Here is a 12,289-nt window from a genome sequence, read left to right as displayed (position 1 = left end):
AGAGGAGGTGTGGAGTCAGAATAAAAAGCAACACGAATCAACTAAAAAAAACACCGTATGAACAGAAAAAAACTGAGTAAATGGAGGATCAGGTGTACATTTCCAAGAAGATGCAGTGATAAAATGAAAAGCGCAAGAGTTTCTCCTTTAGAAGTTTGATGTGTTTCATAATGTGTGAGGTCCTCTGTGATCACAGGAAGACAAATAGATACAAGAAAAGAGAAGCTGCACAGAAATATTTCTAGCAAGGAAATTTAAGGTCACAGTAATCTGATCCGTGAGATAAAATGGAAAATAGAGGCCAGTTTACTGGATGGAGCTCTTAGGTATTAGCACTACAGTACGACGCTATTAATCAATAAGTCTGTGTCTCCTTTTTGTCTTTAAGGAAGAGACGAACAAAGTGGGAATGTGAGAAACAGGTTCACTGAGCTTTGGAAGAACTTGAGTGACCCCCAGAGATCAAACTAAAGTTAAATTCTACAACTTTTTGTACTAAATGCAGCCGAGGAAATTCAAAAGAATCGTATGAGGCCACTATGGTGAAACATGAGTAGATGCAACAGAGCATGAAGGGGATGTCAGGTTCCCGAGTGTTGTTAGTTACCCAAACTGTGAAACAAGTTGTCACAGCTCCACCATCAGGCTGTGGACTGAAGTTCTTACTAATGACAGTGGGTGAGATTTAGATTAGAGCCTGTCTGGAAACTTTAGCTGCTATGCTATCTTACTGTGTGGGTGCTGATATTCACAAGCTTCTAAATGGGGGAGGGGAGAAGGAAAATCAAAAAAAGATGAAGCAAATAAACCAAAAAGTTTTAGCATTTCATATTAAGACCACAAAAAAGTGAAGATAGACCATAATGAACCAGAGGAGATGTGCTCCCTCTGAACCACGTGATGTTATTCTCCACAAATGAGTCGGCATTGCGAGTGCATGTGCAGAAAAAAAAAACGCTCCTAATGCAACTGAATGGGACAAAACCAAACAACAACAACGGTCTTGTGCTGTGGTGAACATGTTACTCACTTGTCCTTGATGAAGTTGGAGAGAGTCGCCTCAACTTGTGTCTCCCAAAAGACACGAGCTCCCTGGAGGGTGTCCTCCTAACTCCTGCGGGACTCCTGGTGGAGGTGAGCATCCGGCCCCGTGGGGAGGACCTCAGCGCTGACGGGCTGCCCCCCCTCTCTGACCCTCCTCCACTGTGGACACAACACAGAGACGCTGGAGGTTACTATTAATCAAAGTGTTGCCGAGAGAAATAAACGTCAGTGCATGAACAAGGACACATAAATATATATCTGCTGCCCCCTTCTGGCATGTTGGAATAGTCTCCCAACCCCGATTGGAGACAGTCCTACTTTGAATGCATTCAAAAAACACTAACAGCTTAAAGAAAGAAAGTTACTGTCTCACCAAATCTGAATGAAATATTGACTAGCAGTTTAATACTGTACTACTGTAGCCCTTATTTCTTACCGTATCTTATTCTGTATTGTAATTTTATTGTGAATCTGCTGCTAATATTCTGTTTTTTCTTATATTTATGCAGATAACAATGCCATTTAGCGCTGCATGGCATTGTTATCTGTTTTCTTATTTCTTATTTTTTACTGATATAAATGCTGCTAGTACTCTGTCCTCTCTTATATTTATGCAGGTTGCTATCTGTTTTCTTATTGTTGTAACTGCTGCTAATGCTATGTTTTTTTCATACTTACGCAGGTAGCTTCCTACTGTTATCTTTTTGTATGGTATGTCTGTCCGTCTTTAAATGTGAGGACTATGGATGGAAATTAGCTCTGAGCTAAATCCAGCATATTTACATGACGTGATGTGCGCGTCACAAATTGTTCATTAATGTGCACTGTCCTTGTCAAATAAATAATTAATGAAATGAAAAGATGGTTACACTAAAAAACAAAATGAATGAAACAAACATATTTGGAGAAGCAGAAATAAACCGGATCATGTTTCCGTTATTCACCTGTTGGCAGACTTCCTGATGATCTTCATCCTGCTGCGGAGTTTGAACCCCCCGGGGGAGCAGGGTGGCAGGGAGCCGCGCTGAGGTAGAGACGGGGAAACAACTCCTCCTCCTCCTCTCGCCCCTTTGTTGCTTTTCTCCGCGGTCCAGTGGAAAGCAGATCTACGGCGTGTCACTGCTGCCCCGGCTGTGGCGGCTCCAGATGTGCTCGGCCCCCCCGCCTTCCAGCGGTAGCGGCTGCTGGGTGAGGGGCTGGTTGCTTTTCTTATCTTAGCAGAAGGAGAAAAGGATGCTTTCAGTTTTTTGGTGGCCTCTCTCTGAGCCACAGTCAGGGCTCTGGGTGACGGCGGTTTACGAGACGCCTTCGCGGGGGCTCCAGTGGAGGAGGACACCCACTTGTACTTGGAGGTCTTTGGGGCAGCCGTCCCCGGGCTGAGCTTTCGGGGTAACTTCTTTGCAGGGGTTCGTTTACTGACTGTGAGTGAGGGGGAGCTTCCACTGGAAACTCCAGCCTTTGAGACCGACGCTGGGGAAACAGCTGAAGGTTTCTCTGTGGGCAAAGACGTTGAGCTGCTTTGTGTGGACCCGACTTCTCCCACATTCTGGCTCTTTATCCAAGTGAACTTGGATTTTTTCAAATACGATGTGCTGTGTTGGGCTGAGGCGGGGCCGAGGGAGGGTGGTTTCGCTACCTTGAACTGAGCAGAGAGTGGTAATGTGGCTGCATCAGTCACAGTACGGGTTGCGGTATTGGTCTTGGGTGAAGAAGGCACTTGTGAAACATTACTGACCGTCGTCTTTCCTGGAGTCAGTGTGTGTTGTGTTTCATGTTGTGAGCTGGTGGCTGCTGAGCTTGAGCTTCCTTTTCCATGTTGATGCTGAGACACGGCTGCGCCTTTATCTGATTTGCTCAGAGCATCTGTGGATGTTTCCTTTGTTGCATCTTCCCTTGACCCACTGACGCTGCTGCCGACATGTCCCTCTTTCTTCTGTTGAACAATCCCTGATGATAAAGCCACAGATCCGGCAGCATGGCTCGCCTCTCCTCTGCTGTGGCCGGGCAGTGAGATGCTCTGAGAGACAGGATGGGAACTTGAGTGATCCACAGAGGAGGAGGAGGTCGAAGCCGGGTGATGTCCAGAGGAGGTTTGGGGGTTCTTGTTGCTCAGAGAGTACGTTTTCCTCCAACTTCCACAGGTTTGAGGATCATAAGGCCTCCCTCTGGAGCTGTGATGATGGATGGCAGACGTGCTGCGGCCTCGGCCTTGGCCTCGTCCTCCGGCCACTGCGGGAGCTTCGAGATGCCTTTGCTCAGTTCTTTCAATCGGTGTATCTCCATGGACTCTCTTGTGTTTGTTGATGAGATCTGTGAATTTAAAAATTGGGAGTGTCAATCACTTGGAAACTGATAAATAGCATGAACATGTAAATCATTTTTAATATGTTGGTTGATCATAGTAATCACCACATGAGATTTGTGTGAGATATAACAACATCAAATTCAAGCAGATATGATATAATAATAATAACTTATAGCACCTTTAAAAACACAAGTTTACAAAGTGCTTGACAAAAGCAACATATAAAGACCACAGAAGACAAGTCACATATAGGAGATGGACTGCCCAAGCATTACAGCAACACAGGCAATACAAGAAAAACCCTATTTGAGAGCAGAGGGACTCAAATCAAAATGAAGGATGCAGTTAATTAGATCAAATAAATAAAAAGGGGGTGGGTATATGATAAACGGAGATGAGATGAGATACGATAAGCAGGGCTCCAGACTAACATTTTTTACTAGGAACACAAAAGAATTAAGGTCACACACTGTAAATGGACTTGAAAAGCAAATATTCACATTTCCTTTTCATTTATGATCCCCACACACATTGGCCTGCCACCTGTAATGACAGATTGTAGATTCTTTGAGTCGCCCCAGTGTTAAAAACAAACACCAAATGTACTGGTTGCACATGCACAAGTAGATGAACAATTTACTTGCACTGTTTTAAATTTAAGGGGCAAATTGCCCGCATTTAGGGGCAGTCTGGAGCCCTGATAAGATGAGAAAAGATGGGATAAAAGAGTTAAAATAGAAGAAGACGTAAAAGTAAAACTATGAGTGTCTTTAAAATAAAACTGTGAGATAAAATGAGGCAATAGTGGAGGGGCAGTGACAGTGACTTAACTCAGGGGGTAAGAGTAACGTTACGGGAATGATTTCCTATGATATGAAACGAAAGGAAAACAATAAGAAGATGATGATTAAAAAAGAGCATGACATCACATAAAAGCAAGTCTGTAAAATAAAAGTGGGTTTTAAGAAGTGATTTAAAAGACGTCACGCCTCATCTCCTCGGGCAAATATATTAAAACACGATGCACTATATATATATATATGTCTCTGTAATTTGTTATTCTCACATGCTGAACCAGCAGCTGGTTGGTTATACAACTATGAGCCTGTCACTGGTAGCTTAGCTTAGCTTAGCTTAGCATAATTAACCAACGCCCTGCTCCTCAACACATACGAGTACTGGTTTAATAACCTGTATTATAAAGAGCAGACAGGTGTTTATTTTTAGACAAATGAGTAACGTTTGAGTGCTCTGACACGGGGAGAAAAAAAACTGACGGCTACCCGGGTCGTTTTTTTCTCTTTTTTTCAAATATTAACAAAGCTCAGGCCGTAGCAGCCACCGGAAACACCAGCGGCGTTTTCTTGTCTTTAACCCGCTCACTGTTCACATAACTGTCGACATTTACAAAAAGCAGACTCACTCTGAAGAAGTTCAATTTGCCTCTTCAACGCCTCTTTCTCCTCCATGTTTACAGTCGAGCTTCTGCGTCATCAACGAGCGACGAGACAAAACTCGGCGCTTCCTGATGACGCTTCTCAAGATTGCTGTCCAATCATGTGATTTCGTCCTCAGTCTTGTCTCGCAGGGTGGAAATTCATTACAAACTTGTTTATCGATAATAATTCTTCTCCTTTTTTAATTGTCATAGACTGACAGATTATTTCAGTACAAGTAGGTATTCAGTGAGGTGCAGGCAATGTAAGATGATGTATATCTTCCTGCCCTTTTCCGACCATAGAATAAGAAAATATTGTGTTTTGGTATGTTTATTTGGGAAAAGTCATGAAATTACAAATTACTTTGGTTGGAACCATAGATTGGAACAAGTAAAGATAAAAAAAAGAAAAAGAAAACAAAGAATTGTCTTTCCCGTGATACTTATGTACTATAATTATTAATAATGATAGTGATAATGTACGATATTATAATACATTTTTTCCTCAAAGAATAACCATTTGATTTGTTTATTTTATTTATTTATTTCATTTATTTATTTTCGACTAAATAATCAATCGATCGAGTGATGGCAGGAGCTGATGGTTTGTTGCATGCCTGAATGACTTAGAAATTATGAATTCCTGAGCCACAAACAGTGTAAGCTGCCTACATACTGTACAACTTGGCATGGCATGAGTGGGTCGGGACTAGTTAATTCCAAGCAGAGCAGACGGTAATAAATCGCTGGGAACACAACAGAGCCCTTCAGGGAACCCCATGTAAATCTGTGTGTGCTGATAAATAGCAACAGCATTCCTCTCTGGGCCACCACCACTACTGCTGCTGCTGCTGCTGCTGCTCATGTTAAAAGGCCAACACCCCCTAAAACAGAGTATAAACAGAGGCTTCTTTGGCTCCTCGGTTGGGACAGACAACACAAAGCGGCTGATTCAGACGAGCTGGTAATCACTTGAACTTCATCCAGACAAAACAAAAAAACAAAAGAAAACCTTTAGTCCAAAGCTCTGCAGCAGCTGCAACCACACACAGCACCTTCCCACCACATACCTGGACTTACCTGTAGTTCCTTTTCCGCCTCCCCTTCCTTCCTTCAGCAGGTACTGTAGGGCGGGGCCGTCGGTTTCTACCTGAGCAACACAGGAGGGTTGATTTTAGGATTAAATAATGGAGATCTAGTTCGACTGTAGAGCGCGTTCATCCACTTCACTTCACAGTAAGTTTGATTTTCATAGTTTACGGTTAAATTGATCATTCTGGGTTTTTTTTATCCGATTAAACCAATAAATGTATCGATTATGCCATAAAGGGACGCTGTTGCTGTTGTTGTTATTGCTGCTTCTCAACCGTAAAGTTTAATGAAACTTCGTTTTTACAGCAAAGCGCGTGAACTTTCCGTTTTTGGGGGCCGTCTTGACGTAATTTACGTCAACGGTCGCTATAAATAAAACTTACACGTTGATGTTACTGAAAAACATGAGTGGCGGCGGGTTTCCTGCTCGGTAACGGAGAGTTTCGGTGCAGTTCAAAGGTTGTTTGTGTGTTTGTGTGTCCTTCCTAACGTGAGTGTCGCTCTCGGTCCCGCAGTAATGAGCCATCCGCCCCGTTCAAACCGGGGACACCGGGACCGGCGGGAAAGAAACGGAGACCACGACCACTACCGGGACCGGGACCGGGACTCCCGTGATGACAGACGGTCTTCACCAGACAGGTGAGCAGCAGTGTAGGCTACAGTCTATTATCTCAGATACAGTTTGATGTTGTTTTGCCTTTCTTTAGTGTGTTTATCCTACTGTTTACTTCATCTTCATCATCGTTTTGCTGACTTTCTATCATCTTTTATTCCCTGTTTTATTGATCCTTACTTTCTTGTTTTGCTGCCATCAGTCTTTAATGTTTCATTTCCTTTTTTATTTTACTCTTTACTGTCTTATATATTGTGTAAATGGTTATCAATTAATTAATTAATTCATAACCTTTATTTAAACTCGGAGATATCTTGAGGAGCAACATTTACAATATAGCCGAGATGAAACACAGAACATATAAAGACAGAAGACAAAACAATTGAGACCTACATAAATATTCAGACACAACAAACATGAATAAGCAATGTATTATTATCTTTTTAAATGTATTTTTCTTCTTCAATGATTAAAGAAATATTTTATCTCACTCATTCATATCTCCTTTTATCATTTATCAGTCCCATTTAGCCTAATTAATCTTACTGTGGTCCTCCTGGTATCAATTTATGTTGCTTTCTTGGGCTTTCATGGGTTTTATGTCACTATTGTTGGGTTCTTCTGTTATTGTTCGTGTATATTTCTTCTTTTATATCCAAGCACTTTGTAAATTCTTGTTTTTAAAGGAGGAAGTAGGCTATTATACATTATTATATCCCAGAGACAATTATTGTAAGATGCGCCACTAGGCCTACATCTTTTTGACAGCCACACTTATGCTACTGCACACAGGTCAAAAATGTTTATGCAAAACACTTATTGTGAGTTTACAAAATGCATAAAGCAAATCATTATTTTCTAGAAAGGAGTTCTGCCAACTGCTTAGATTGTTCAATAAAAAATATTGCAACAAATACAACAAAAGTCAGTCAAATGATGGTAGAATAAAATCTAGAAATGTTTTTCAACGGCTCCTGTTGATATTTTTATGTCTCAAAGGTCGTCCTCTCGACCCCCGTACTACCCCAGAGAGGCAGACCCCCCTCCCAAACGTGTGCGGGAAAGGGAACGAGAACGGGAGCGGGACGTCCCGAGAGTGCAGCATCATGACTCCAAGTGCACCAACGTCTGCTCTAGGAGAGGTAAGTCAGCATCACAGTGGGAATATCTGGGCCGAGTAAAGTGAAAGCTCAGCCGAGAGCTTGGAGTTGTGACGTCAGAGGACTGACTCTGGTTTCAGTGCAGTTCCTCCTCTCAGAACTGGACGGACCGGTTTTGTGCTGCTTCATGTCTTTCTTCAGAGTTTAGACCTGAGTAGAGTCATGTGACCTGTCAATGAGTGTGAAGGCCGACAGCCTGACACCTCTTGATGAGTGTCAGATTTCTTTTTGAAAAAAGAGCTAATCCTCTAGTGAAGGGAAGGATATTGCCTCAGAGAAAAGAGTTATGTATTTAAGACATTAAGCAAATAATGTTTGAGATTCAGGTTGTCAGACGTGAGGATTTATTGTTTGAATCTTTGTTTCAGATCAGTGAGAAGACACATTAGTGGTTTTACTTATCAAAAGCAATCTCTGGAGCTATACTAACAACAGGTTGGTGAGCCAATCAGAAGAGAGGAGGCTTGGAGCCTCTCTTCTGATTGGCTCACCATTTTCCAAGTGATCCAGTACCAGGTAAACAATCAGAGAAATGAAATCTTGTAAGGTTGTCCAGATGGGAGACGCTTGGAGGGTTGGACTTTTTAATAAAAAACACTGTTCCCAGTGAAATGTAAGACTGTAAATAATGGTTTGTTTTCACTTTGGGTTTAACCTGCTCATTATTTTCATGATTAATCAGTTGGTATTTAAAACTTCAGAGAAGGGAAATTTGTCCTCACAATTTTTTTCATCAAATGTCCAAATCATTGTAGCATCCTGTCTCATTTATAACATCTTCAGTATTTGTTGTATAGTATTTGGTTATTTTTAAATGCAATACACCATTGTGCTACTGCTGCTGCTAGGACAACCTCACCTTTACTTGACAGGTTGTTTTCATGTAGTTTTTTACCTTTGATCTTTTAATTTTTTACCATTGTCTTGTCACTGTTGAATGCGTGTTACAGTTCTGCAGCAATACGTGTGGGTGTGGCCCAAGACAAATTTCCCTCAGGGGACAATAAAGTTTACAGGTGCATCATCTCAATAAATTAGAATATAATGGAAAAAGTAAATTTCCAGTAGTTCAAGTCAAATAGCCCCAACCAAGTATTGAGTGCCTATTAATGGACATAGTTTTCAGAAGGCCAACATTTCCATATTTATTTATTTTTAATTGGTCTTTTTTTTTTTGAGATACCGAATTTAAGGTCTTCATTAAATTTAAGGCATAATCATTACAATGAAAAGAAATCAAATAAATAAAGACTTGATTAGTAGTTTCACTTTTTGAATCAAATTACTGACATAACTTTTTCATGATATTTATTGAGATGCACCTGTAGTTGACTTGACTTGACATCCAGAAATGTCAGTTTACATCCTGATAAGTAGTTTAAGTGTCACAACAGTCTTAGTTTTTGATCATGTAGACACATTATTCTACTATTAATAGTGATTTAAAATGTGTCATCTCTCTGTTCCCAGGCATCGTGCTGATCTGTTCCGTCCTGACCAACGCCCTGACCCTGATCTGCGTGGTGGCGGCCCACATGGTGTCGTCGGGTCTGTCCTCCAGAGCCGGGCTGGGCGGCTTCAACATCAACTCCCAGTTCAACCTGCAGGGCACCGAGCTGCAGGAGGCCCGAGACCTGGACATGCACTACAGCCAGCTGAGGGCGCCGGGCGTCTACGGCGGCGTGGCCTTCTGCCTGACCTTCGGCGTGGTGTCGCTGCTGTTCGTGGTCGCCGGGACCAAACCGCCCCACCTGATGTCGAGGAAGCTCCTGGTGGGGGCGCTGGTGTTCCAGGCGGTGGGCGCGGTGGGGTACGTGGTGGCCGTGGGCCTCTACCTGTACTTCATCACGAAGGTCAACTCCACGGATATTTGCATACGGCGGGAGAGACTCTACGCGCGCAACGGCTACACCTGGTTGAACTGCGAGGTGAGCGGCGGCGACGCGGCCGTGGCGCTGTTCGGCCTCATCACGGCCATCCTGTACACGGCCGGCACCGTGCTCACCGTGCAGACCGTCCGCCGGGTGCGGAGCTACCTGCAGGAGCTCAAACGCAGAGAGGCGGACAGGCAGCCCCGGGGCCAACCACAGAGAGCGCCGCTGAAGGCCGAGACCACCAACGTGTGACCAGGACGGAACTGGAGCCCGAATTATTAAAGTGATAGTTCAACATTTTGGCAAATTGGCCCGTTACCATAATCCCTATAGTCATAAAGGTAAGGTAAAGGTACTTTATTAGTCACATATACAGCTAGTACAGTGAAATTCTTTCTCTGCATTTAACCCATCCCTGAGGAGCAGTGGGCAGCCGCGGTGCAGCGCCCGGGGACCAACTCCAGATTATGAGCCAGTGCCTTTGGTCAGGGGCACTGACTGGAGGATTAACCTAGCCGACATGTTTTTAGTGGTGGGGGAAACCGGAGCACCCGGAGGAAACCCACGCAGACACGGGGAGAACATGCAAACTCCACACAGAAAGGCAGTAGGTTCGTTACCTTAAATTGTCGGTGCAAGCTATTTTTAGAACGGTGGAGCAGAGCTGCGAGCTGCTCAGAGCTACGCTACGGAGGCTAATGGGATTTCTTGGTTTCCCTCATCAAACTCATCAAATACACGATCCAACAACTCCAAAACACTCTGGTGGACAAGTTGTGACCTGCACATTCACCACGCTATGAGATAATAACAGAACGTTACGAGACAGAGTTGTTTTAGAGGTAAATTCATGCAAAACCGCTGATGTGTGTTCTCGTCGGGTGCAGTTTTTCAGCAGCAGTCTCTGTATTTCCCTCTAAAACAACTCTGTCTCGTAACGTTCTGTTATTATCTCATAGCGTGGTGAATGTGCAGGTCACAACTTGTCCACCAGAGCATTTTGGAGTTGTTGGATTGTGTATTGGATGAGTTTGATGAGGGATACCAAGAAATCCCATGAGCCTCCGTAGCGTAGCTCTGAGCAGCTCGCGGCTCTGCTCTGCCATTCTAAAAACAGCTTGCACCGACAATTGAAGGTAACGAACCTACTGCTATGACTATAGCGATTATGGCAATGGGCCAATTTGCCAAAATGTTGAACTATCCCTTTAAGCTCAAATCTGTTTTTTCTGCACAAACTACTGACCACCTGCTCACTGGAAATACTTCCTGTATCACTACAGGTGCTCATTGTGGACAAAAGAGCTGTGCTTATGATGAGATATTTTTAGCCGTTGCTCTCCACAGAGTCTCTGAGAAATCACTGTGATTTTTTTTTCTTTTTTTTAATCTCTCAATGTTTTTAAATATCCATTCCCTTGCAGAACATTTTGAATTCCCTCTGATCCATAGAAAAAGGTTCAACACAGTATGTATGGATTATATAGGATATTAAAAGCCCCTGTTTGTTTGTTTCATAACACTTAATAAGTTAACTAAGTGAAGGTAAAATAATAGTAAATACTAACTGTGTTGTGACAGTCTGCTGCTATGACATATTATTTGTAATGATTTAAAACACTGACAATATGCAGAGACTGTATGTGTGTGTGTGCTGTGCATTGACAGTCCAACCCAGAGCAGCGACAGTCGCAGCTCTACTCACAGTAAAAAAAAATAGCCGTGGGAGCAGCTGCAGCTCGTGTCCACGGTCTCAGGCTTCGCCACAGATAACCAGCTCCAGCTGTGGTCACAGCAGCAGCAGCAGCCGCCGCTCCTTCCTCTCTGTGGATCGGCAGGAATGTCAGAAAGTTACGTAACCCACGTGTCTGTCCGCTGTTCTTCGATCAAACCAAGACTTCCTACAGTTAAAAGTTTACACCACTGACACTTCAATGACTGAGGGTCAGAGCTGCCTATAGATATTTTAGTAAGTTTCCTTCCGTCCTCACTTCTGTCACTACAGCTCAGGAGAACTGTTCATTTTAAAGCTTAATGAGATGAAAACATATAACCACTGTCATTTTTTTTGTCAGAGAAATAATCCACTCACTCACACAGATTTTTGCTTTTATAATCAGGTTGTTTATGTTTGATCTCACTGAGCATCACTTCTTGCAGCTGCTGCAGTGGTGATCTAACGCTCCCGACAGTGTCACGGTTTGATCTCATCGTGTTGTCGTCTGGAACGAGCGCTGTTCACGGTGGTGCAGGGGGAACCGAACCAGTTTAAGTGCTGCCAGTCCAGTCCTGTGAGTCTGTGTGTGGGATTAGACTCTGCACTCAGACAGGGATTTAAATGTTTGTAACTTGTCTGCTACTATGATTTAATGTTGTTGTTTTTTAATAGTGCAACTCAGCTATGTAACTTGTTGTGAAGGTTTTTTTTATCTACTCAAATTAAATGTGACTCCATTCAACACCAGTGTGTTTGTGATGATGAAGCGGCCGACAGAGGGCCTCAGAGCTCCGTGCAGCTCCCACCCCCTTCCCCTCCCCAAAACACAGCTTCCTGCCAAACATGACATCGCTGCTGCTGCTGCTGCTGCTGCTGTGTCCCCTCTCTCTCTCTGCCGTCGCACAATGGACCACACATACACAAAAGGACACGGCAGTGATGTAACTGTCAAGACTTAATTACCAACAAAAGACATTCTCCAGAGTGAGGTAATTACCCGAGTTCTAATTTTACCATTTCACATCGACGCACAATGTGGCGATTGT

The 12,289-nt window shown here is 43.3% G+C and overlaps 2 protein-coding genes across 2 annotated transcripts in view; one reads left to right on the top strand and one right to left on the bottom strand.

Moving 5' to 3' along the window:
- Positions 1 to 4,845, bottom strand: part of zc3h3 (zinc finger CCCH-type containing 3) — a 71,145-nt gene extending 66,300 nt beyond the window's left edge. The window contains exons 1-3 of the mRNA XM_085775110.1: positions 4,773 to 4,845; positions 1,989 to 3,354; positions 1,031 to 1,203 (exon numbers count right to left, since the gene is read on the bottom strand). Of these exons, the coding sequence (XP_085631236.1) occupies positions 1,031 to 1,203; positions 1,989 to 3,354; positions 4,773 to 4,818 (1,585 nt within the window). The 5' untranslated portion in view covers positions 4,819 to 4,845. The remainder of the gene's footprint in view (positions 1 to 1,030; positions 1,204 to 1,988; positions 3,355 to 4,772) is intronic.
- Positions 4,846 to 5,998: 1,153 nt separating this feature from the next.
- Positions 5,999 to 9,853, top strand: LOC146989134 (MARVEL domain-containing protein 3). The gene is made up of 4 exons (XM_085775107.1): positions 5,999 to 6,023; positions 6,395 to 6,518; positions 7,492 to 7,634; positions 9,123 to 9,853. Exons 2-4 carry the CDS (start codon positions 6,397 to 6,399, stop codon positions 9,776 to 9,778), a joined length of 921 nt encoding a protein of 306 aa, XP_085631233.1. The 5' UTR covers positions 5,999 to 6,023; positions 6,395 to 6,396; the 3' UTR covers positions 9,779 to 9,853.
- The last annotated feature ends 2,436 nt before the right edge of the window (positions 9,854 to 12,289 follow it).

This window comes from Trachurus japonicus, chromosome 4 (assembly GCF_045865225.1).
Source record: "Trachurus japonicus isolate A0001 chromosome 4, Traja_1.0".
NCBI classification, from domain to species: Eukaryota; Metazoa; Chordata; class Actinopteri; order Carangiformes; family Carangidae; genus Trachurus; species Trachurus japonicus.
The sequence above is the reverse complement of the archived record's forward strand: the minus strand, read 5'-3'. Positions and strand labels throughout refer to the sequence as shown.